Here is a 25304-nt window from a genome sequence, read left to right on the forward strand (position 1 = left end):
CTCCACTTAGCAGCAACTTTTTCCACAAAGGGTTGCAGAGAAGTTTTGCTCCCCAGTTCCCCCAAAGCTCACAGCACGATTACAAATGCAGCTTTTACTCCTCTGTGTACTGTGCTGGCGTGAGCGGGGCTCCACATGTGTGCACAGCCTTGCAGGGCCCAACCCTTGGAGGAGCACGCTGCAGCGCAGCACCCAACAGTGGAGCCTGCGCTTCCAGGTTTTATTCCCAGCAGTGTTACTGTTCCCATTTGTTTTCTGGGGACACCATCCTTCACATTCAAGTGATATAATGGATAAAATAATCCTGCTTATACTATTATTAAATCAGCTTTTTTGCAACTGGGGAATGTTTAGCAATCACGCTCACACGTCACCACATAGTCATCTTTGTTTAAAAGTTCACCCAGTTTGAACAGTGAAAATAAAAAGCAGTTTTCTGCTCAGATTTTAGATTTTTCTTGAGCAGATTCTCATGCAAACACAATCCTGGAAAGTCTGTTCTGCAGAACTGCACGAGGCTGCTTCAGACTAAGAGGTATAATGTTGACAGTAAAGATCTCCATAAAATTATGTTAATTTTATAATTTAGTTTTAAACACAAAGTTATGTTTTACACCTAGAGCTGCTCGTCTTCTGCCAAATGCTAGCAAAATGGTGGTGTATTTCTGCTTGCTGTTAGGAAGAAATGACTGGCCGAGCAACGTCCTTTATGCAAAACACGGGTGACTCAAGACCAGATACCCATCAACACACTTGAATTTCAGACATGTTTAACAATAGCCATCTTAGCTGAGAATCTTTCAAATGTGTAGTCTAAAGAGGTTAACTGTATTTTACACAATATTTACAGCAACGGGGAGGGGAGAATATTGCAACTTTTCTGCAAACAGACAAACTTTACAGGGTAATTACAGGACAGTATTTTACTAATTTTTGGCTCCCTGGGTATACTGGCATGTGTCCGCTTCTGCAACCTAAAACTTCTGCAGGTAACCCTTGTGACAGCTAATTATATATTTGCATACACAGTATCACATTTTAAGACATGGTATCACATAGCATTTAATAAAGATTAACAGTCTGAATTCCTGATATGATGAGCAGCAGACTGGAAGACATGTATGTTTAAGTCAGAATGTGAGCTACGGAGCCTCTCCCCGAACCATGAAATCATATTGCAATTTACTGTAATTCTTTCATGATGTGGACTCAAAAGATTTAAATCACAGTAAAATATAACATCTACACATTTTGTTACCGAATTGCTACTCTGTTACATTTCATTGCAGACGTACCCCTCTGCCGAGATAACTGATTATCCATTTGGCCTGAACTCTGTGCAAAATCCTGCAGGGGAGGGGGGGGGACGGGATGACACGACAACAACAACAACAACAGCATCAGCTTTTCTGCTCTTAAAATTGAGGAATTAAACCAACATTTTTAAGTCTTCACAGTCACTCAAAAATACTAATACATTATGAAACTTGTAAATTAACAAACTGGCTTGTTTGCAATGTATTAACAGAATACTGCCAGCATTTAAATTCTATAAGACATCGTGGATTTTTATACCTTTATTTGTACTTTTTTTGAAAAGCAAAACAAAACCAACCCCCCCAAAACAAAAAAAAACACCCAACACCAACCAAAACCCCAACCAACCCAAACCAAAAACCTGTTAATACACAACAGAAAAAACAAGATTTTAATAGCTTCTTAGGAAATAGTTATTATGACTTTTAATTTAAGAGAACATTTACTATAGCTGTGTTTCTTTAAAACAAATGGTGGTTTAGATTTCTGCTCCTGACTCCAAATACCCTCTTACAAAATTCCTGCATTATCCTGATTTCACCAGCTGTGATTCCCAGTGACCCAGGAGCCTGCGGTCCTGATCTCCTGAGAGTAAGTGAAGTTCTTCCACAGAGGTGATGAACTCTGGCCGCCAGCACTGCGGCCAGCTGCCTAACCAGCTGAGGTGCAGTTAATCCAAGTGCCCAAGGTGATGTGCGATCCCTGCCGCTGCCGGACAGGATGCTGCATCCTCCGGAGTCAGCACGGACACCGACTTCACTCGGAACCACGTAGGATTATGCAAGCCAGCTGCCCCACTACAGAGAGGGCTTTTAGGACGCTATCTTTTGTTCGAGTAGTCACTGAGCAGAGATGGTACTATTTGACATAAGAGATATGATTTAGCAAATCATGAATACTCCTAAATGTTTTCTAATTATTTCAGCACATCTAGAACAGAAGTAACAAAAATAAAAAGGATGATGCAAACTTCAGATGATGGAAATAAATCTGTTGGGAGATATAACGTGGGTTGTTGTAAAATCCAGCAATCATTTTCCTTTGATTTATGCTGCACACATTTAACAAACTGTATTTAAGTGTTATATTCGCACACACCACCAAACTTCTACATAAACGGCACTTCTTTTTGTATTCCCTGGCACAGGAAGAATCTCATTTTCTAGTCACGGGGAAACATTTTACAGTCTTTCCCAAACCTTCTGCTGAAGCAAATGAGAGCTTTGCTTGACAGACAGCAGCAAGTCAAAATAAAAGTACAGAAGCAAATCCCTTCTGTGTGTGTGGGTATCTGAGCATTTCTGAGCTCCTCTCAGAATTGTTCTCTGTGTGCATGCGTGTGTGTGTGTGCGTGTGTGCAACACTTGGGATTAGATTTTAAGATGGGTAAAATACTAAAGTACCAGTGAAGTCAAGACATGACTCTTCTCAGCACACAAATATCTTCTATATTTTAACGTAACTTTTTCTAAAAGCCTGCAAGAACATGTAGACTGGGCATCTGAGATATACCTCTAATTGGAAATCAACTTAATAATGTTGACCCTTGTAAATATACTTAGGGTTTGCTGTAGCTACTGGGGATTTAAATGCCATTCTCTCGCTTTTAGCACAGAAATCAAGGTAAATTAACCTTAATTATTCATATAGGGAACACTCTCCTCTGCACTCACGTTTTTTGGCTGAAAAAGACAAACTAAACTTGCTGCATTTACTCGTAATGCTTAAATTACTTTTTGTCACTGATTTCTACATTGAAACCTGTCATTTCACCATAAGGAAATCAAAGATCAACTATAGCTTTGTATTTAACCAGAAACTCATTACTATATGGAAAATTCTTTTAATACTAAGTTCCAAACTTTTTTTTTTAATCTGCTATGCAAATATTTTAGTATTAAAAGGACAAAAAGCAGTTGCACTCAGAAGTTTGATATTGTGTGAGGACTTCTAGTAAATACTTAGTTCTTGTGCCTTCTCTTCCAAAACCGTGTAGCCTACCCCTGGACTAGCTGTAAAGCAGTAGGAAAAAAAAAAAAAGTTTGACACATTTCTGCATTAACAACAGTACCTTTCAGGTGACTGATACAGTCACTAGAGTCCTAAAACCATATTATTTTTTAATAGTAGAGTACTTAGGAAAACTTAATTTATTCATTGGAAAAAAATTTCAGTAAAATGTACAGAAAACATAAGGCATATGTAAAGCACAGCATATACATTTAGACAAAGGGGAAAAAAATGCTGTAAATCCTTATTCAAAACAGTATTTTTAATGACCTCAGTGGCTTACTGTCAAAAATAAAGACTGCAAGATTAGACTGGTAACATATGTTCTGTGTATTTTCTGCATAAAATATATACACTTCTGTTCAGTTCTCACTGTAAATCTATTGTACACAGTATACAACTGTACATTTGTATGTAAATACATTAATATACTGATTTCATATATGCTATATTTACAGTACATTTAAAAAAATAAATATATTAAGAATTACCTTGTAACAACAGGATCTGCATCAAATCTTCCTAGCACATCCAACAACTTTAATGAAAACAGGATTCTGCATGCGATAGCGAGAATCTGAACTGCTCTGTAACCTTTTCGTGTTATAAGATGCCTCAAGTACAGGCATAATCTGTGGTTTGAAAAGAGCTACAGAGAACCTTAAAGTACTTCAAAGCTGTTTACTTGTTTTACTTAAGTCAAATGAGTTCCATATACACAGCAAAGGCGAGAAAAACTGTCGCATTACCCTGCACACCACTGTTGTATTACTGCAATAGCTACCTGAATGAACGTGGCGAGTAAAACACAACTCATCTCCTGCTCCAGGATGATCTTGTTCTGAGGGTTATTGTAACAAGCAGCTATTAGTGAAGGGAAGAGCACTTTGATTAAACGAGGATCACTGAAATACTGGAAAGGCAACTGGCATAATTTTTGCAGCACTGTGGGGTGACGGCCAGATTGTACAATGATCTGAAAATACAAACATACGAAAAAGAAAACACATGATCTATCTGTTCTTCTCTTCCTGGTAACCACCAAGGATGTTGAAGTCATGCTAAAAAAATGAGCACAGCAAAGAAGTAAATACTAAAAGTAAAGCTTATAACATTTAGTCCAAACAACTTCTGTTTTAGTGTGCGAGTATTATTTTTATTGCAGGGGAACACAAAGAATGTAAAGTTGTGAAACTTCTTTTTCCTGTATCACCCAAAAAGACAGTAAGTAAATGAAAAGGGGATTCATCTGCAGATTACAATAAAATAGACTAATTTAATACCTTCATTCAAAAGACAAAGAATTATAGTGAAAGGAATACTGTAAGTTAGAGCTATGAAACAAAACCCTCCAACCCCTGCCATTTAAACACAGTAAGTGGTGGTGGTGGGGGGGGGATCACGAAAGAGATCACCAGGACTGTAAAAACCCTTGCAAAGCTCGATCATCCTTTACTGGAGTGCTCTCTGGCAATTAGAGAGGACTCTGTTTCATGGTAGATGTCTGCCACGCATTCTCAGGCACCAAAAAGAAAAGGTGATTGTAAGCTGCACAGCAAGGAGTTTCAGTAAGTAGAGACTCAGAAAGATCCTCCCATCTGTATTTCTTATCTCAGTTTCTATCAGTGCCATTGACTCTAAAAGGAGAATTGTTTAGATAAATGGGACTGTTGTCATGAAGCAGGCTAAGTTTACAACTGTGTACATCTGAAGAAATAAGGCAATGCTATTACTGGTCCCCGGGAAAGGAACCTTTCCAATTTACTTGATATTCTTATAAAGTCTTTGTGATAAACTAAAAAATGCCAAAATCGGATCTGTTCCAAGTAACCTTGATTGAACAATTATAATATGAAAGAGCTGTTTGACCCAAAGTTGGCTTTTCGGCATAGGAGGAAGCTCCTATAAGGTTTGAACACTGTAAAACTTAGGGTCACGACTGTAAATTGTGCTTGGAAAAACACAATTTTACAGGTACACACCCAGACAAGACTGCATTCAAATTAAAACCAGAAGGACAGAAAGAAGCAGTTGAGACCACAGGAACATAAATTACAGGGATTTACAAGTTTTCAAAGCACTTTTAACAATACCTTCAGAGCATACTCTCAGTTGATAATGCAGTTGAGATTAAAAACAAGATCAACAAAGTAGTAGTTTGCATTTTTTTCAGTTCACCAGCCAAAAAGACATTGAAAACCTTTCAAAATGCTGGTAGAAATGTCTTAATGACCTTTAAGACAGGAGGAATTTTTAAAAGACAGCCAACTATGAGACAATTAAGCATACATTTGGGCACTGTTTTGAGGAAAATATCACTGAAACATGTGGATGATTCTAAATTTAACTACTGGCTACCACCCTGTAAGCAAGAGGGTGCCTTTCCAGTTTGTGATAACTGTTTGTACTTTAAATTCACCTGAGAGGTTATTATATAAGTCCATGTTTTTCTATAGTGAATTCTACAGTCAGGAAAGTACTTAAAATCAATTGTGACTGTAGTAAAATAACTACAATTTGTATTTATGATCCAGGACAGAACAACAGAACTCTTGCTTTCTTTTTAATGGCCACTGTACACTTGATGAATAGGCAGAGGAAAAGAAGTTTTTGGGATTTTTAATTTTTCATTTCACACTTCCATTACCTGTTCTAAAAATGCCATGGATAATCAGTGAACTCTTGCCAAACGAACAGTGCAGATACCCAAACGGCTTCCATGGAGTTATTATTTCATTATATTTTTATTTTCAACATTTTTACTGCTATGGTTTTATCAACATTAAAGATAGGAAGGCATATAGAAGGGCTGCGGATTGTTTTAACCTGGTATTTATCACATGTGGAATCAATTTAATGATTTCAGCTCATTGTACTAATGCAGCTACTAAACCTGATACACTATATTATGTACTCTGGGAAAAAAAAATAATCATGAGTCACCCCTTACTGGAAAAAAACCCAAACAAATAAACCTCTAGCAGAGGATGTATTCCTTGTTTCGCTGCCAGCTGGTGGAGAAAGTGAAGTCCAGCACTTGACTTAGCAGATGATCAACAAAGAAAAACTAAAACTTTCCTATGATTTCTTTATGGTGGAAGACTTATCTTGACTTTTTTTTTTTTTTTTTTTTTTTTAAAAAAAAAAACCAACACAAAAAACAGTCACTTGGCTTAATGATCCCAGGGACTTTTGCAGGCCTGGAATACTCATCTTACAAAATGCTCTAATACAAGGTACAAACTCCTTACTGAAATCCAGCACAGAAAGCTTGCTTTTCCTCCTGCCACATACTGGAATCCAGGTATATTTACCTAGATTTAGCTTTTCTTGTTGCTCTCTCTCTAGCCTGAAAGTCAGATATGCCTGTCAAACATAACAAGATCCTAATTAAATCACTGTATTTCTGTACAGCCAAGCATTTAAGCACCTGCTTAACTTCAGATATTTGCCTAGGTTCCATTAATATTTGCTTGCGGTTTTCTTTTTCTGAATTCAGACCTATCAAATTAGTACAAACTACATTTTTTTTTTAATCCAGAGCAGTCAACTTTTGTTTTCTGTATTTCATTTTAAAAATTTTGCTCATTCTTAAAACTTATAGATATTCATACAGCTTTACTGGATCTGCCCGTGCTTAGCTTAAATAAATTGCAAACAAGGTGCACCTGCTTAGCTTAGCTTATTTTTGGCCCAACACAGTAAACATTAGAATAACCCCCTGAAGACCCAAACTATGCACAGCGAAGAGACACAGCAAATACATTTCTGAAATGCTGTTTCATGGTGAATTAATGAAGTTTCTCTTCATGCTCCCAGCCAAACTCAAGACCTTGATACGTTTCTGAGGTGGAGTCCGTGTTACAGAGCGTGGGGATGGAACTGAGTAGCATGCCAGAAAACACTGGCCAACAGCACCGTCTGCTCTCAGTGTCAAAGCCTGCTGAAAATGAGAGGCTAGAGCATCTTAAAATGCTTTACTGTGCTGGACTGAAGCAACCTCTACACCGTGTAAGCTGACGTGGCAAGGCTGCACAATATACGCCACCATAATACCCGATTTTGCTTATTTTTAACCTCTACTAAAGTCACCTTTAAGAAAACATTTTTCCCTGCTAGGTCTCTGTGAATTTCCAGCTTTCCTATAGCACGCATGCTGTGCCTAGTGCAGCCACACTAGCTGACTGTCCGGAACAATGACTGATGTGATGACCTGTGGGAACTTTTTTACTCAGCAACACCTTTCAAGGTTGCCCATCAGTTATCTTCTGTCACTCCCACCAGTTTATAGCCTTCTGCAGGTTCCACTAATGTGCTTAATCTCCAACAGCCAGAGGGTCAGGCAGTCTCTTCTGCCCTAGCAGGCAATCCATGCTCCCGTGTGACTCTTTGGGAAGTGCACTCTGCACTCACAAGTGCAATAACCATCCCGATCCCACTGTCTTGGTATTTCTGAAGATGATCACTTAGTAAAGCATGACTCACGACTGCTAAAGTATCTAGACAGAATTCATTTTTTCCTCAAATTTCCTCGGGCCAACACTCACTGTATAGCATATTGCTTGGCCGATTGCTGCAATTCTTTGAGCTGTGGAAGTCTGAAGCAGTATAAAACTCAGCCTTTCAAAACTGACTACAATGACAAAAGCCAGCAATATGCCACACAGCACTTGGGCAATAAAAAAGGACAATCAATCAAAAACCTAAAAGCTCCTTGCGGTATGGAACATTAATAAGGTTGTGAGGGGAACTCATAATTTTGCTGGGAGATAAGGCTTCCCCTCTCTCTCAGGTACGGTGTTTGGTTACAGACCCGAGGTGACTGACTGCTGGAAGGATAATCCCATCGTTGATCCTGCAGTTCTTCCCTCACAGTCCCAACAGGCCAGCTCCAGCAGCCTTCCTCTCCTGCCACTGCTTCCTGGCACCTTGCGAAGGAGATGCCCCCAGGACTGAAGGCCTTTACTGAGGAACTAATAAACCATATGGACCCAAATAACTTGGGTATGATCTTCTGGGTATCAAAGGGAATGCTGCAGGACACTTGATTTTTCTGTGAAGGTCCAAGGGCCCAAAAATAACCTTCTCATGATCCTGCAAGAACAAGAATCATAAAAGCATGACTCCCCACCTTGCTCACAAGGACAGGGCGATAACCCCAGGCATACAGCAGCAACCTCTGCATGAGAGCCAGCAAGGGCAAGATGTTCTGGTGAACACTTCCTAATTCCACTTACTGGCTGTATATACAAGTATTTTTCTTTCATTTAATCCTCCTCTATATTCCTTTTATTATGAATGAAAACTACAATTACTTTTACATGTGTACGCATGAATTTTTGTCAAAGCAGAGTAAACAACTCTTCCTAACTAAAAGAATCCAGACCTTCTGAATGATACAGCAATGACACAGAATGTAACAGCAGTTGCATGTCAAATCAAAAGTAAAATCTTACCAAGTCAATGGTTAGTTTTACAAGAAAATTAAAATAAGAATCTCTGGTCTTTGAAACTAAATCTTCATCATCAGGTAACTGAGTTTATAAGCATCTTGTAAGTAATGAACAGGATTTTCTTTAGGAAAACAAAACGTCAGCTAGAAAGCTGAAGAATGACTGTATGTAAAATATTGAAAAAATATTAGCCAAACTGCTAATTCATATATTCATGTAATTCATATATTCATATGTCCTAATTTGACATGTAATGTAGATGGATGCTATTAAGTTTTCAAGAACTAGTAGTTCAATCAAACTGCCTTGTGAAGATTTACATTTTTTAAACTACAGAGCAGCAATTTTTTGGTGACAATCTAGATTTCTGTTTCCAAGCTGTGATTGAATTTAAAACTTTGCCTGTAACCTTCCAGAGATTTAAAGATTATGATCACAGATTTTCTTCCACTGGTTCCATGTGTGTATGTTAAAAATTGTCAGCTATTTTGCGACAAGTAACAAAAAACCCCCAAATGGTTCCGTCCCAGACCAAGAACTTTTTCATTCCCTGTGTACTACAAAAAGTTAGTCCAGGATTACTGCAGAGTGGAAGTGCTGTTTTTTAGAGCAATATTTAGTCTCGTTCTACTGATGGATTTAGGTTTTGCTTCACTTGGACACTTGCAGCTCTGGAAAGGCATCATTCACATCAGTTATTTCTGTCCATATATACCACAAAAACACTGCAATTATCTTTCAAAGAGGCTAATTAATTTTCTGGTCAGGAAGAACAGAAAGCCACCAGCAAGTTTTTTGTCTGTGCAAAGGCAAAAGAAAGAACTGAGAAGTATTCAACTGATTCAGAAAGCCAGGTTCTCAGTGAACTAAACTAAGCGAGACCAAAGAATAATACTATGAATCAATTATAATACCATTTACTGAAGATTACCTGAAGATTTAGAAAGGTACAAGACATCCATCACGTGTCTAAAATTATAATAATATTTACCATTCTGTTCAATAATTTCCTCAAAGGTTACTTCCCAGCACCGCCACAAAATAGTAATTTTAAAAAACCAACTCATCAGAGTATTCCAGGTTGAAAATGAGTGGGTTTAAGCCTAGCAAGAAGCTGTTCTCCTCCATATAGTTACACTGGTCAGGTTATCAAGGCCAAGTTTCAGCCCACAGCAGGGTAAGATCTTAACTCATCAAAGCAGCTTCCCTAGGAAGTTAAAGGAAGTTGCTGAAGAGGATGGTGCATTTGCTACAAGACATTCACCCCATCCATTTTGGCACGGCAGTCAATGCTGCCAACGACAATCCGTTGTTCCAGGGTCCTTTAAGTCCAGGGCTGGGGGGACATGGCCGGTGCTGGCCCCTGGAAGACCTACAGCATATACACAAGAGCCCCCAGCCCCAGGCTCTCTCAGGAATGTGGGCGCGTACTTGCACTGCTTTTGTTTCATTTTCGGAAGACTTGCTGAAGACTTTTTGCAAACATAACTGGAAGACATGATTTAAATGTTGCCATATAGAAACACCGTACTTTTCCCAGCAGATGCTGTAACCTATCTGAGTTCTTTTTTCATTCTGTTGTGTGGTCCCACGATTTCCTCTGTCACAAATTTCCCATTACCATTAAGGCAATGATTTTGCAAAAGCTTCCTTTTTGTTAAGCTGACACTTCGCTGAAGTCACCAGTAACACTTTTGTACACAAAGGTGTCCAGGTGCGCCTTCCACATGACAAATATCAGAAAAGCTCACTGCAGCCTGAAAACTGTCCCGCATCCCCCCCAGCAGCTATGTGGTTACTCTGCCTGCCGGCTCACACTGCCTTCCAGAAATCAACTACACAAAAACATTGGAAGATTTAAAAACATGAATGTCTTTAGATGTTAACTTGGTCATATTGTTTGTTTATTGTTTCTATTCCTTTTGCTATATCTTAACATTATGTCATGGTTTATGCTGCCATAATATGCAATGTAAAAATGCAGAAACTTTCGGAGCAAATGCATCGCTGGCATCAACGGCACTGCTAGGGAAGGCACAGCCACCATAAATGAGACCAGCAGAGGTAGGGGGACGTCCAACTAAGGAGGCAGAAACCATGTCCAGCAACTCTCTGCTACCATCTGACCACCTGGAACCGCACATGCTCTGCCAGGCCTCCCCAGCAGCAGAGGGATGCTGGCTTGGCAACACTGCAGCAGGCAGATAATGTCACTTTGAGGTGCTTTCTGTAGCCTACCAGTTTCGTTCATCCACAGAAGAAAAGAAAAATCACTTCTTGCTGCTTTAAGATAGCAGAGAAAGGAGGAAGATTGCCAAGGAGAGAACTGAAATCTGTAGCCATGAAAAGGCCAAACGTCAAGATCTGAACAAAACCTCAGAAGTTGTTTCAGTGCTCCACTCTTGCCTGACTAAGCCTGATAAACAATGTCGCATTCTTAGCACTCCACAGTCAGGCTGGTGGTTTTCAGTAGTTCTGACCAAGCAGGAGAAGTTGTAGCTCTTTTATCAATCAGAAGTGAGACAAAATGACATTAAGGTAAAATGGATACAGGAAAATGCACTTAAATATTAACTTTGCAAAGTTTAAAACTTCCTGAAGTGAAACCTTCCTCACCTCACAGAGAGAAAAAACTGCAAATGAAATGTATTCCATAGGTACTTAGAAACAAATATCAGTGATTCTCACTGTGAGCTGAATTAACTTCCTAGAAAAACAACCTTCTCAATAGAATTTCCTCTTATTTTTACAAAATGAAGCCTTAAAATGTACTCTCCTACTTGACTGTGCTCTTCTGCTATAATGTATTTCATGTTCAGATGCAATTTTCTTAGAATAAGTCAGACTAAAAAGCTAATGGTTCTCTAAGGGGCAGTCCTTGCCTCTTGTAGTATCTTGTATGACCTAGGGGTCCAAACTTGAACGTGGCCATTATAAACATTTGGATCTTAAAACTGTACTGTCGGTATGGGAACTATTAATGTTTCTTTTCTATTTATCATTTATATAAATGCCAATTCTAATCTGTACAAACGAATAATAACTTCATTGAACAGGAACTCTTCATCTAATCTCTGGAACTACAGTATTCCATCAAACAGCTGAATCCTTTTGTTTGATGTCAGGTTATTTATAACTTTGAAAAAGAAATAAGTCTTTATATTAGTAGTCCAGAGTTTCTCTTCAAAGTTAGATCTGCATTATTTCTTTGCTTCTATATAAACAGATCTCATACCGCTAGTATTTAATCAGCAGAATATGTCACCACTTACGCTCTTCTGTTTTAAGGTCAAGCTCTTTTCTTTCCATTTTGCAAACTCCACTATTGGCAAGGCTCTGTGCAAGGAATGTTCTAAATTCCTACTTAGATTTATCAGGAATCAGAGCACCATTTCCATGCAAAAACAGTGCTCCAGAATGCGACATTCAAATTTCAAAATAAGAATTTTGCCTATTTGAAAAATTCCAGTGTTTATTTTTTTAACATCACATGGAAGCTTTTAGATAACAGAGTTCAGAAAAAGTTAGTCTTCCTATAAACCACATTATGAGCATTGTCCTTTTAGAGCTAGTCTATGGTTTAAGCACGCAGATTCAGTTGTGTTCTGTGTATACATAACAAAGAAAAAATTACCTGTGCACTTTCTGTGTAATCATCCTAAGCCATTTAAGCACTGAGGATAGGACAGTGACAAATACAAACACAGTGATGCAGTGAAGATGTAAAAAATGTGTCGAAAGTCGAAAGGAAATCCAGATAAAGAAGTTCTGTGTACAAAGCTCTTGGAAAAAATGTCACCCAAGTTACAAGATAACAAGACAACTAACAAGTCACCTTAGTTACAAGATAACAAATGAAGTACATATATATAAAGTCAGCAATAAATAAGTAATATTAAACAGATACTGTAAAAGATAAGCTGCATTAGACTGTGATGAAAGGAGAATGGAAACAATTCTAATATGGATTGAGGCTACTTGTGAATTTAACGCATGCCCAGGCTACAGGATAAAACAGTAATCTAATGCCCAAACTAGAAAAGGTATTAAGGAAAAGCCTAACTTTAAAAATGATAGCATTTCAACATTTAACATATTAACATAAAAAATAAATGTTTAAACATGAGGTTGCTCTCATGCTTAATCATACACTTATGTACCTTGTTAAATTGCTGGGTATCATCGCTTTCTAGAAAATGGTAAGCTTCACAGCTTCCAAAATAACGTTAACAGGACATTTACATGTTTAAGTGTTGGCCTAATAATTTTTCATCAGAGAATATTATTATACATCAATCATATGAAGGAATCATGTATTCTGCAAACTCAAATAAACCCCCCATCATGCCACGTCTCAGATCCTGAGGCGTTATTCTCAACACTGACACGATTAGGATCAGCCCCTGCAGCCCTGCTCTGCGTTTGAAGATTCACCTTCACACTGAGATAACATCTTCAGCTTTGGTAACACTCTACCTGCGAATTTAAGCTGCTGCCCTGGGCACAGCTCTCTGCGTACTTACACAGATGAAACACCTGATGTGCACGAAGAATTCTTGATTTAAAGGCTAGAAAAGAAACAGGGTCTTAGTCGACAGAATCAGCCAACTACTGGCAGAGGCTTCTGCCATCCTCCACGGCAACACAGCGAGTATGGGTCAAAATCCTGGAAGGTGTGAAAAATTACGATACTACAGTCTAAACCACGTAAAATCTTTTTGTGCCTGAGGATTTTCCCTCTTGGAAAGCAAGCTCTTCTTGCCACTCTCCCCAGCCCTACCCTAGGCCAGCTGCACAGCCTTTGCATCTGCTCACTAGATCCTTTTCCCTTCTGGCCCCCAGGTGAATTGCCGGGTGTGAGTGTCTGACCGCGCCTGAGGGCTGCGGACGCCGAGCCGCGGGACGCGCTGCAGGGCCGGCCGAGGCCGAGCTCCAGGCAGAGCAGGGAGCCGGGCCGCCCCGAGGGGAGCCGCGCTGCCCTGTGCGGGGGGCGGCCGACGTGCCCGCAGCGCTCCCGTGCCGGGCTTCCCTGCGCCCTGCCCCCGCACGGGCCCCGCACCGCCCCGGCCTCCCGCAGCCCAGCGGCCCCCCCGGGCGGCCAGCCCACCCCCCGCGCACCCCCCCCAGCGCCCGCAGCAGCGGGGCGCGGCCGGGCAGCAGGCGCGGCCCACGGGCGGGGCCGGGCGGGGGCCCCGCGGGCGGCAGCAGCTCCCCGGGCCCCGCCGACGCCGTGTGCTCCCGGCGGTGCCAGCCCGTTAGCGGGGCGGGGGCGGCCCCTTAGCGGGGCGGTGCTGAGCGCCCCCCGGGTGGCCGGGCCTCCGCGGGGCCCAGCGGGCCGCTCCGCCCCTCCCGCCCGGGCACAGGCCGCGGCCGGCGCTCCGGGGCCGCCTGCCCGCCGCTCGCCCGCCGGGCCCTAGCCCGAGCTGCGCCGCGTTCTGAGGGTGCTGGAAGCGCTGGCTTCCGTGGCACTGGGCGCCAGGTTTATTCGTCCGTGTTCTCGGTTTTAAGGGACACCCAAGGGCTTCACTTCTCGTATAATTCCCACACGCGCCCCTTCCCCCCCGACAGGAATCTCCCAGCCACCACGACCTGAAACTGAACACTCCACTGGGCATCAAGCCTTCGCTCATATTAAATTCTATTCCCCACACCCTATTATTTAAGAAAAAAAATAATTAGGGGATGCATTTGGGAATGTTAGAAATACAATTAAGATGTGATGCATGACACGTGCAGGCCTACACGCTTCTGCTGCGTTTTATGTGTGTTGCCATCGATCATTCTTAAGCCAGACCCAGCTCCCCTGGTAGCCCGGGGCACCGGTGCCCGCCCCGGCAGCAAGAGGTGCCCCCTGCCTGCCCCACGGTGCCACCACCGGTGGGACACCCGTCCCTTCGGTGACTTCATGTGCTCCGGGTACGCACGGGTCATCGAGGAAAAGCATTTGTTACAGGTCTGCTTTAATGTACTCCGTTTTAACTGGGTGAGTTTAATCCTATGGGGATTTTTTTGTTCGCACACTGCGATGCTCCCGAATGGCAGTCAAGACTACAACTTCACATGGATCACTCGCTGAAATCAGCTCTTCCACAAAATTTACCAGGCATATTTTTTTGTTCAAACCTATAAAGCTTTAAAAGACTAGTGGTTTTTGGTGATAGTTTTTAAGATTTGAAGAAAATAAACCCACAACCTCAACATTAAATCCATCACTCCTAAAAATCCCTCCTCTGAAAAGAAACTAACAAAATCAGAATTAAGTAATTTCAGATACTACTTACTTAGAAATATGGACATTAACTACACAATAACTACCAATTCCTGCATCTTTACTTGTGCTGCATTTCCAAAAACCCCACCTACCAGATCAAAATTGTTCCAGTCACTCCACAGCCCCAAAAGCAACATAAATAATGAAAGGTGAATGATGGCCTCTAGTAAACAACCCATATGGAAACTCTACATCTATTTTTATAACTGCTCTACCAAGTTTTCCTGTCAACTTCTAATTTTCAGAATTTTTCCATTTTAAAAGGTGGGGATTTTTCTTCACTTTCACACCAGCGGAAACTAGCCACATACTGAAACTCCAGTATACACTGTCAAAAGCACAAAGGAATTTCCCTACAGAAGGGAACTTTTAATCTAAAGCCACTTCCTAAGTGTCCCTTACAACCTAGCGCTACATGTAACCATCATTATTATATGTGTCACATACATAGATAAGACAAATATATGTGATATATACTTACTGCATAATAACGAAATGTACTGCTATTTTGTGACAGAAGTAAGACTTTGCCACATGGGAAAACAAAAAGCTAAAAAGTAAGAAAATCTAACTATAAACCAATCATTTAACAAAAAAGGGAAAAGACAATCTCAGGGTGAAGCCTTTCTTGGGGACTATCTACCATGCCTGCTTTGTGCTGGGAATGAGTTCTAACTTTCACAATCCTTTCAGGACTGTGCCTACCATACAATGTTTTAATTTCTTTCAACATTGTATTTATACCTGTGATACTGCTATGTGACATCTTCCATTTTTAAGATAGGAGAAATCCCTCTCCCAGAATATCCTGTAATCTTACTGTTGCTCATTCCTTTGACTGGAGCTACCTACTATGCCCAAAACATGCCTTGTGGTAATTTTTCCTCATTTATATAGCAAGGATAAATTTCTAGTATGTGAATAACACTATCAAATCTAATTCTGTATGCTTCTATTTTCAACATATGGATTATTAGAGATCAACATTTCAATTATTTGTAAGTGTGCAGTAAGAATAATGTCTCATGCTTATGGACACAAGTGTCTAGGACAGAGAATTTAGACTTTGGCAACTGGAAGACAAACTTCCAGGGATGAAAACCCTTCTTCAAGGACAATGTGGTTTGTGTATCCAAATTTTTCCAATTGTATTGGTTATTCTAAGAGAAGTTTTTGCTTCTATCTACAAACCCTAAGTTCGTAATTAAGTTTTTAGAAGTTGCATACGCTTTTCCCTAGCTATTTCACAGAGATTTTGGTTTGCAAGCTAGTGATAACATGTTTAGAAGTTCAAGAGTTTAGAAGTATACAGTTCCATATCCTACAAATCCCAAAAGTTAGTGAGATTTTTCCAGAACACTCTAAATACAGTCTGTGTCAAAGGCTGAAAGAACAAAAGCTATTTTTATTTAAATAAATACACAGCAATACAAACAAACAATGCAACTTCTTTTGGAGCCGGTCAGGCTGAGTCTGAGGATCTGATCTGTGATGACTTTTCATATGAAAAATATTCACTAACTGCAATGACTACGGAAAGATTTTTATTCCCAATACTGCAATGTGAAAGAAGCCAACTCGTCCGTCATTCACGTTAATTTAATTACAGGACCACATTCAATTATCCAATATAATATGCAAATGAAGCAAGTTGACAGCACATGCTAATTATATTCATTATAATAATTAAATCAAACAATGAAAGGAAATAAAAATGTAATGAAATAGAAGGATATTTTTAAGTAACAGGAACATTTTAATTAGAAACTGTAATCCTATAGTCTGATATAGTATGGTTGGCTCATTGAAAGATTGGACATTATTTTTATTATGCAGTTTAGTTTTACATGTCTATCCTTAGTATCATGGGACCTGTTTTGGCTTGTTAGTAGATTAAATGGTGGCCAAAAAAAGAGATTCCGTTTCCTTGATCATACTTCATGCAAAGCAGATGCCTAATGAAGCCAAGCTCTGCCGTGGCATGGTTACAGGATGCCATCTCGTGAAAGGCAGGCGGCTGAACTCTAGCAAGCAGAAGTTCACGTGCCAACAGAGAACAGACAGCGCAGTTTAGGTTTGACTAAGGATGTTAAAGAGTTTAAAATATTAAAGAAACACTCTTTGGTTTTTGAAATTTTCAGTTCATAACTGATTTATTTCTTCAGTGACAGCAGCTGCCCTGAAAAACCTTTATGAATGTTAAAATATGAAAAAAGGAAAGGAATATTACTAATATATTGTATGTGGGCAGAGTCAGAAAAACTGTAGTCTTTTTAAAATAAACAGAGTAAGCGCTAACAAAACACTGAGGAATGTGTTCCTTAGGAATCCATTGTCCTCACTGCTCCTCGACAGAATCACTTGGGCCTGGACCAAAAGCCAGCCACGGTGAAAACACCAGCTGGGACCCCAGCCACCGTCAGGCCCCACTCTGGTCTGGGGCTCCTGGGAACTGCAATGAAGTAAGAGCCTGAAGCTGGGAAAGAACCTTCCTTTAATCTGCCATTCAACTAAATATAAAGGCTTCTGCAGATAATGTAATAAACCCAGACAAACCTGTATTACATTAAATGATTGGCATATGATGCTCTTGGAAGATTTTCTTCTATGAATGTGAAATATTTAGGAAATTGCCCTTTTATTATTTTGACTGCATAGTGGTAATAATTCACTTACTTAAATCACAGTACTACTACAGAAGGTCAATGTTGAGGTTGACAGGCTGTAAAATTTCCTTTTTAGAAATCTATCTATTCTCCAAACTGGGAAACTGCAACTTTTTTGAACAATATAATGCCCTTTTTTCTTTATTCCAGTATGCCATTTTGTATATTTATCTGTTGATGTGGGTATCACAAAAGGCATACCGGAAACTCCAAACAACTATTTACTCTTTTTTTTTTTTCTTTTTTTTTTCTGAGAGTTGAAAGGAATGAAGACATACAAAGGTTTGTAATAAGGAACAGAAATTTAAAGAGGAAAGGACTTATGTAAACTACAAACATTTCAAAACAAATGTACATTTGACTGCAGGAATAATGTGAATCTGCTTTGAAATATGTCAGTTACTGATTCCTTTAAAGTGTGTTCAAATTCTAAATAAAAAGAGCCACTAGGCTCTACGGAAATTTGTTTTCATGCCTCAAGTCTGGTGTATCTATTTTTATTATGCTGTTCTTTCCAGGATTTCAAGCCTACTAATTGAAGACTTTCACTGTGAGACCAATTTTTTATTTTTAGTAGGATGCTGAGATGATCAACAGCAAAGGAAAAATACTGGAAGCCTGTAACCTAATAAAAAAATAAACCACAACTGAATGAATAAAAAGCACTTCCCTTTTGATGAAAGGCATCATACCTTTACTAGAAGTCACAACACTCATAGTATCTGAAAATAATGACTCCAAGCAAGCTGTACTGCTTTGCCTAGTAGCAAAAGGAAAAATACTTCCTTTTACTAAAAAAAAATAAAAAATCTTCTCCACATTTTGCAAGTACCTAGGTGAGGAATACTTCAGGTTCTCAAAATGTTTTCTTAAACAAAAAACCTCAGACCAAAATACCACTTCCTCTGTTAAAAACCTATTAATTTGGAACATTAGCAACTACATAAAAAGTTAAGCACATCATGACGTCTCTTGGGACAATACCACCAAAGCGAACCACCATAAAAGACCGCTTTTAATGTATGAAAAGTACTAACACACTGAGGTTGTTTAACCGAGGGCCTAAACTTGACTCTCAGAGCTGCAGAAGCTACCTTTTTAATCTTGAAAATTAACTCAGCCCAGGGGCAGATCAGTGATGGCACCTGATCTCAACCCCAAGGGCATGAGCTGAAGACTCCAAGACACTGCAAGGTCACCAGCTGGGAAGCATGCCCACAGACAGAGGCATTCTGCACACACTTAGCCTCTTGACCGCCTGCCGGCAGCCACCGTAGCCAGCTGGTGCCACGGCACAGCGCCTGCACGCCGCAGCTGGACCCGCACCCCAGGGCTGGAGTGCTGAACAGTGACAGGCGCTACAGGCCGCTCCGACATTGCTGGTAGGAAATCCCGCTGCCGTGCTAACTCCTGGCACGTTTATAGTTGCAAGTCCTCCACGCAATGAATCACATCTGTTTATACTTGTGTGCCAGAAAAGACATTTTTGAACTGCAGAGAAAAGACAACATTGCTTGCTGGCACTTCTGGATGCCAGCACGCCCCGTTGTGTAGCAGTGGGAAAATGGCAGCAATACCACATGGGTTTGCAGAGCGCCCATATTAAAACGTATCGCCTGCAGTCAGCTCCAGGTCCTGCGTAGGGCTTGGTTGCACAGGGTAGGAAGGCTGCAGGATCCTCCCTCCGGCTGTGGCCAGGGCCACAGAAACATTACTATATAATTACATTACGTAATTATATAATACTTCTGACAGCACTGTCAACTTCAAGATATTATAACGTTCCAATTATAGTCAACAACTGTAAGAACGTTATCGGACAGCTTTTCTCTAAACCTTTGCTGACAAGTTGTAACGCTTTTTTCTTCTGCTCGTCAGTTTAAGCGAGGGCACTGAGCTCCTCCACCTAAACTCCTGCCTCAGAAGTTGAACAAAAGCGGGAACCAGGTGTTACAAGTACGGAGAGAGAACAAAATGAGTAACTTCACAGAATGCAGCATTCAATTTTATCATAGCAAAGACGTAGGCACCATAACGCAGTTTCTACACATCCAGAGTCACATCAAAAGCCAGTGCCAACTTCTGCCCTGCCCAATACAACCTGAGAAGCTATATAAGCTGAGGAAACTCGTTAAGACTGAAATATTTGAAATATTTTTTGAAGTTTTGTGTCTGGGTTATTTTATATGCTAGCAAGAGAGGTTACAGAGTCCACTGACAACAGTGGAGAACAATCAAGGAAGCTGAACGGGAATTTCTGCTGTTTCTTCAACAGAGTATCTGGTTTACTACTAAAAAGCTTCAAGGGAAAGAATGGCTTAAACTTCAGTGAGGGCTCTGGCTACAGAAGGTTACATTGGCATCTGAGGACATGTCTTCATGGCAGACTAGCCTGGCTGGCTGGTACCACAGCCATCTGATCGAGCTGACATGAAGTTAACTTGGAATTAAAAATACCAGTTGCTAAGTATATCTTGGCAGCGGGTAAGGCTAGTTAAAATCAGTGCAATGTCAGCATCATTGTCTGTGGAAGAATATGGAGTTTGCTTACGGCCACATAAAATTGATGTTTTTGTGTCAAGATGCAACTTCAGCTTCTCTGGCAAACACATGCATTTGTGCGCACAGGAATCCCAAGCGCTTCAAAAACAACATTGAGGGGATTAGTTTTCTTGAGGGATCCATGACTGAATGTGCCCCTTGATAACTTCTGATCCCATTTTCCATTTGCCTTACCTGATTATCTGTGTTGTTTACAGTAAAATAGCCCACACAAATAATGACTTCGTGCAGCAATCCTTCACAGGTATGCTGGGAACAGTACCACAGCAGAGAGCTGATAATATGCCGGAATGCAAGGGACATTCCTTCAGCACCCACAATAGACTGAAAAAAACAGGCCAAGAAACAGAAGTTACAGTCTAGCAGTACGTTACAGAAATTGTGTGAATTATATATACATCAATTTTACCCTTTGATTTTTTTTTTTGGCAAAGTATAGACTAGGTTCTTTGTTGTGGTGACTTTGGAGGAGGACAGAATCAGCTCTCTTCTTTCATTAACTTACCAATTACAACTGGACTATAGCATTAAAAGTCACAAAAATAAGAATAAATGCAAATTTTAAAAGGACACAGGAAAAACTGGATTCTGCTTAGCTGACATTCAGTGCGACACTATGCTGACCATTTCATTTGACACACATTAAATGTTCCAGGAAAACTCAATGCTAGCACTATTTCTCAGTAATAAGCAAAAGAAACCAAACGGTCCCCATTTCTGCAAAGGAGCAAAATGCATTACTCATTAATAATTCACGCTCTGAATGGAATACAAAGATTAATAACAAATAATGACTTTTCAAACATTAAAAAAAGTTTGAAGCACCCAAAAGGAGAGAACACTCAGCTGCAAAGCTTCTTAGGATGCTTTCTAAAAGGAGGCAAATTGCTGTAATGTAGAGATTCAGAATTAGATTTTATCTGTGCAGCCTACAGCCTCTATTTAATAAACATGTCAAACAGACAGAACGACACAAGGTCAAAGGGGAAAACTAAAGCACAAGGAATGAGCGTGACAGTCTACTAACTCTAATGAAACAGCAATGCAGGCCTGTGAGAAAATCTCTTTCATTTAAGAGTTTTCTTGATTTTATACCTTGTAGCCTGTGTTAAGTACATATATATAAATCCCAGACAGTAGTAAGGTTTAATTTTAGCAAGTCTACCCAGCAAAAGTACAATCACTGACATTTAAAATACTCAGCTGTGGATTCTCGCTATCTTGAACCTCAAGCGTTCCAGTAAGTTAGTATATTTTCAAAATTTAATGCACAATACAGCCACCATTTACTGCTTTACATCACATAATGCCATTTTCTCAGGTCCACCCTTATTTAATTAGTGCTGTCCACGCATGCTGTGACCTAGCACTCAGGGTTTAACCTTCCCTGATAACAACAGGTCAAAGGGCACCTGAGTTTGTGTATAAAAGTTAAACTAATTTTTCAAGGAAACTATGCTTCCTTTTTAGCCAGAATTAATATCAGCTCAGGATCCTGCGTTGTTTCTCACTACCATCTTTCAATTGTTTAGATTGTCAAATTAAATGAAATATATACCCATGAGCCATCTGTGCTAATACAAACTCTAGAATACCAGACCTCTTCTGCTAATCAAAACCCCCTATTCTATAGTCCTACTATTACATGATAAAACTATTCCTTAGAGATAATAATCAGACGGTACATAAACCACGCTTTTTCTCCTCTGCTGTCTGCTAGCCTATAGCCCACAAGGTCAGAATGGACAGCAAACTGCCCCAGGTGTATGTTGATTTTTTTAACATTACAGAAACAAATCACATTAATACGTTGACAGGGATGGCTGCTGAGACTACACAAGTGTGTCTGTCCACCACAAACAATACTACGCTTACAATCCAGTAAGACAGCCAAGCAGATACTCCCTGAGCGGAGCCCTGCATCGATGAACTGAATCAAGTAATCGCCCCTGGTTAGTTTTATTATGCAATAATTATTATCTTGCCCCATTTTATGTAGAACAAACTGATGCAGATCATGGGATTTGGGAACTAATGCTGATGGTTTGTTATAAATTTTCAGATAGAATGGTAGTTGGTAGAGGGAAAAATACAGGCAGCGTAAGTAGAAGCTTGTATTTTAAAAATTAATAGTAATTTCCTGAGACACCAGGGAGCAGCCCTTCAGGCAGAGCTATGGCTCCCCTACAAGCTCCCCCTGCCTCAATTCAAGTCTCACTCCTCTGGTATACACTTGTCCTACCTACAGCAACAAATAAACAACCAGTCTCTAACCAAGAGCTACCGAACAAGCTGTAGAACAGAACTACTTTGATACATCTTCATTTACAGAAAGAAATGGGAGTTGATGGTGTACCTAAGAGCTGTTTTACATCAAACTCCAGTAAATAGACTGTTTCTGTGCCCTATAAAGAAAACCTGACCGGACTGGATCCTGTAGCTGCATCTATACAGCTGAATGTTGCTACGTGCAAACCACTTGTTGCTGTACTAAAAATCAAAGTCAAGAAACACAAACTGAAGGAGACTTATACTACATTCTTTACTCATGCAAAGCTCTTGCTGAGTTTAATGCATTTCAGATGGAGTGTGGTATAACTTAGACATACATTACATTAAATGAAACAGAAACCTATTCTGATGGATTGTATAAGATTGACGCTACTGAACGTGTTTTGCAAAGCAATGCTTTTTGACAGGTGCTTTATATTAATGATCAATAGCTTTGCCAATTTATCTGAGAATTATACTGGTATTTGTATCTTCTCTGTATGGCAAAATGATTCACTTAGACTAGAAATCTGTTCACCAAAAAAGGTAAGAAAAGACTTGCCTTCTCAAGACTCTTAAATGCAATCTTTTTGGATTGTTTTTCATGAATAGAAATTACAAAAAGTTAGATTTCAAATTTCTGGTTGATAAAATTTCATTTGGATTAAAAAAAAAAATACCTATCAAGTAATTTTCAGTTTCAGTTGTACAACCTTAAAGCAAGTGGCCACTGAAAGCACTGACAAATGTAAACTGTAGTTATAATATGCTTCACATTAGAAAAACTGATTTCTTGCTTTTGACCAAGATTTTCTTACATTTTGGGGCCTTATCAAATATATAAAGTACTATGCTAAAAGTGAGGTGTTTTCAACAGAAGTAGTAATGGATCAGATTCAGCATTCCATGTATTCTACATTTTTACTTTTTGGTTAAATTTGTTAGCCACAGCTACATGGGGGAAATAACTAACAGTTACCAATCCTATGCATGAAGAAAACCTAAACATTTAATCGCAGAAGTTCCTTCAATAACTAAGATCTTAAAGATGAAACTTAGTCCAAAAGTATATGCAATAATCAACATTTGCACACTAAGTAAAAGTTTTAAAACATCTGTTACCTGAAAGGCGGGCAGATCCAGAACAGCAAAACTATTGAAGAAACGTAAACTCTGAATGGCAACCTGGATCGTGTTCGCTGCATAGCTGTCTTTAGGACTTGCTGTGTTTGGATCTGAAATTGTCCCATGGAAAAGAACACAGTACAGCATATGCAAGACTCCAACCAGATCTGTAGACTGCAGAACTGCCGTTAGTCCTGTGGGGTCCTGACGTGTATTGTCAAATATGTTCCAAGATCTGTCAAAGAAACACAAAGCCATCTGAGGAGGAGAGCAGCACTGGGGGAGACCGCCTGCCCGGGATGCAGTACTTCTAAGAAGCCATATGTTAGAAAAACAGTAAACTGTTAAAAAGGAAAAAAACTGATGTCTAACGGGTCAAGAAGCCACAACATTTCCAGAAACACTTTCAATAATCTGGGCACCGTCTCATGCGCTCTTTAATTGCAGTGCAGCTGTATCTTTAAATATCTTTCTCCACACCCTGGTGTCTTTGCTCCCAAAACGGGTTCACAATCCCAGCGGCAGACCGTGCAGAAAGTCAACATCTTTAAAGCTGGAGGCTTGGGAGCACTTCAGGGGCTTCAAGCAAGCTCTGTCTCGGTCAGAAGCCTACCCCTGTCTTTCTTCCTTGCAACAGCAACCAGGGGAGTGGGAGAACTGGAGCCTCTCACTGCCTCAGTGACGGGCTGCGGGCACTGGAACACGCTGCCTACCTAAGTAGCAAAGTAAGTTACTAGGACCAGATGATCTTAATCAAATAGTTCTGTAGGAATTTACGAATGAAGTGGTTGAGCAGTTAAGAAAACACACTACTTGTTTCAGTCAGATGTTATTATGGGAGACTGTAGGGCAGCGAAGCACAAATAAGCATGAAATGCTTGACAGAAACCATCACAGCTTGTACAAATGGAAACTGGGCTGCTTTGGCATCTTTTGGGTATGCGCATAACAGAATGGCGAAGGGTTTTGGCTATCAAGGATATCAGGACAGACAGGCAAGTAACTCAGGATGCCCTTTCCATTCTCACATACAAACTTTCAACAGCACTTAACATAATCCCTCCATGATTTGCACAGTTCATGTTTTTTCACATTATTAATAATCCAGAAGATGATGCAGGACAGTCACTACTAAGGAAGACTAAGATTGTCATTACTCTGGAAGTTAAATATGTGTGGGAAACAGGCAAATACAAAATAAACCACAAAAATAATTCAACAAGTTTTAGATACTCTGAGTTCTAATTCAGATCCATCGTGTAAATCACCTGAACTTCATTATGGAAATACATTTAGTCTATACTGGCAATGAAAGGGAACACTAAGATATGAAGATACAGTTGAACAGTAACACTGAAGATATGCTACATCAAATCTGGTCTTTACGTCATCTACTGTGTCTCCATCTTGAAAAAAAAAAAAGGAAAAAAAAAAGAAAAAAAGAGAAAAAAAAAGAAGTGTCAATATCAAAAGAGACTACAAAGACTGAGTCTATATAATATCCTTTTTATAATTAAAGGAAAATATGCCAGGTGATATGAGCAAAGTAAACGGTAAAGCAGTGGAAACAAGAACCACTTTCTGAAACAGTCTGTAACTTTGAAGACCTCAGTTTAACACAGAAAAGAC

General features: G+C 39.9%; 1 protein-coding gene across 5 annotated transcripts in view; it reads right to left on the reverse strand.

Moving 5' to 3' along the window:
* SCAPER (S-phase cyclin A associated protein in the ER) overlaps positions 1–25304 on the reverse strand; it is a 165846-nt gene that overhangs the window by 801 nt on the left and 139741 nt on the right. For 4 of the 5 annotated variants that reach the window (XM_037393734.1, XM_037393735.1, XM_037393737.1 and 1 more), the window contains 4 exons: positions 23673–23910; positions 20454–20603; positions 4112–4303; positions 1296–1347 (listed from right to left, as the gene is read on the reverse strand). In XM_037393734.1, the coding sequence (XP_037249631.1) occupies positions 1296–1347; positions 4112–4303; positions 20454–20603; positions 23673–23910 (632 nt within the window). The remainder of the gene's footprint in view (positions 1–1295; positions 1348–4111; positions 4304–20453; positions 20604–23672; positions 23911–25304) is intronic. The other variant, XM_037393738.1, reaches the window with a different exon arrangement.

Source organism: Falco rusticolus, chromosome 7 (genome assembly GCF_015220075.1).
Source record: "Falco rusticolus isolate bFalRus1 chromosome 7, bFalRus1.pri, whole genome shotgun sequence".
Taxonomy (NCBI): domain Eukaryota; kingdom Metazoa; phylum Chordata; class Aves; order Falconiformes; family Falconidae; genus Falco; species Falco rusticolus.